This window comes from Cicer arietinum, chromosome 5 (assembly GCF_000331145.2).
Source record: "Cicer arietinum cultivar CDC Frontier isolate Library 1 chromosome 5, Cicar.CDCFrontier_v2.0, whole genome shotgun sequence".
Classification (NCBI taxonomy): Eukaryota; Viridiplantae; Streptophyta; class Magnoliopsida; order Fabales; family Fabaceae; genus Cicer; species Cicer arietinum.
The window spans coordinates 37841504-37842431 of record NC_021164.2 but is presented as its reverse complement, the minus strand read 5'-3'; the positions used below and the strand labels follow the sequence as shown (position 1 = coordinate 37842431).

Genomic DNA, 928 nt, shown 5'->3' with positions numbered 1-928 from the left:
AGTTTACAGGAAGAGCTAAATCTTTTCCATCCATATTCGTAAGGATCAAAGCTCCACCTGAGAAAGCTTTCTTCACGACGTATGGTCCCTCAAAGTTAGAAGTCCATTTCCCACGATAATCCTTTTGAATGGGTAAGATTTTTTTCAGCACCAGATCACCTTCCTGGAATTCTCGAGGACGTATTTTTTTCTCATACGCTTTCTTCAGTTTTTTCTGATATAATTGCCCATGACATAAAGCTGCCAACCTTTTTTCTTCAATCAAATTCAATTGATTAAAACGCGTTTGTATCCATTCCGACTCCTCTAGTTTAGCTTCCATTAATACTCTGAGCGAGGGGATTTCTACTTCAATAGGTAGCACAACCTCCATCCCATATACTAAGGAAAAAGGGGTTGCCCCAGTTGAAGTGCGTACCGAAGTACGATACCCATGTAGTGCAAATGGCAACATCTCATGCCAATCTTTGTATGTTATAACCATTTTCTGAATAATTTTTTTGATGTTTTTATTTGCCGCTTCAACTGCACCATTCATTTTTGGTCTGTACGGGGACGAATTGTGGTGTTGAATTTTAAAGGTGGCACACAATTCATCCATCATTTTGTTATTTAGGTTTGTGGCATTGTCAGTAATGATCTTGCTTGGTAGACCATAACGACATATTAATTCCCTTTTTATAAATTTGACTACCACATTTTTGGTTACATTGGCGTATGAAGCTGCCTCTACCCACTTGGTAAAGTAATCAATTGCCACCAAGATGAAGCGATGTCCATTTGATGCTTTCGGTTCGATCATTCCGATGACGTCTATGCCCCACATTGAGAATGGCCAGGGCGCTGAAAGGGTGTTCAGGGGTACTGGTGGGTCGTGGATATTATCAGCATATATTTGACATTTTTAACATTTCTTTACATCATTATA

At 39.2% G+C, this 928-nt stretch overlaps 1 protein-coding gene across 1 annotated transcript in view; it reads right to left on the bottom strand.

Annotated features, from left to right (window-relative positions):
- Positions 1–826, bottom strand: part of LOC140920442 (uncharacterized) — an 8833-nt gene extending 8007 nt beyond the window's left edge. Inside the window, exon 1 of the mRNA XM_073368714.1 lies at positions 8–826. Within this exon, the coding sequence (XP_073224815.1) occupies positions 8–826 (819 nt within the window). The remainder of the gene's footprint in view (positions 1–7) is intronic.
- Between the last annotated feature and the right edge of the window lie 102 nt (positions 827–928).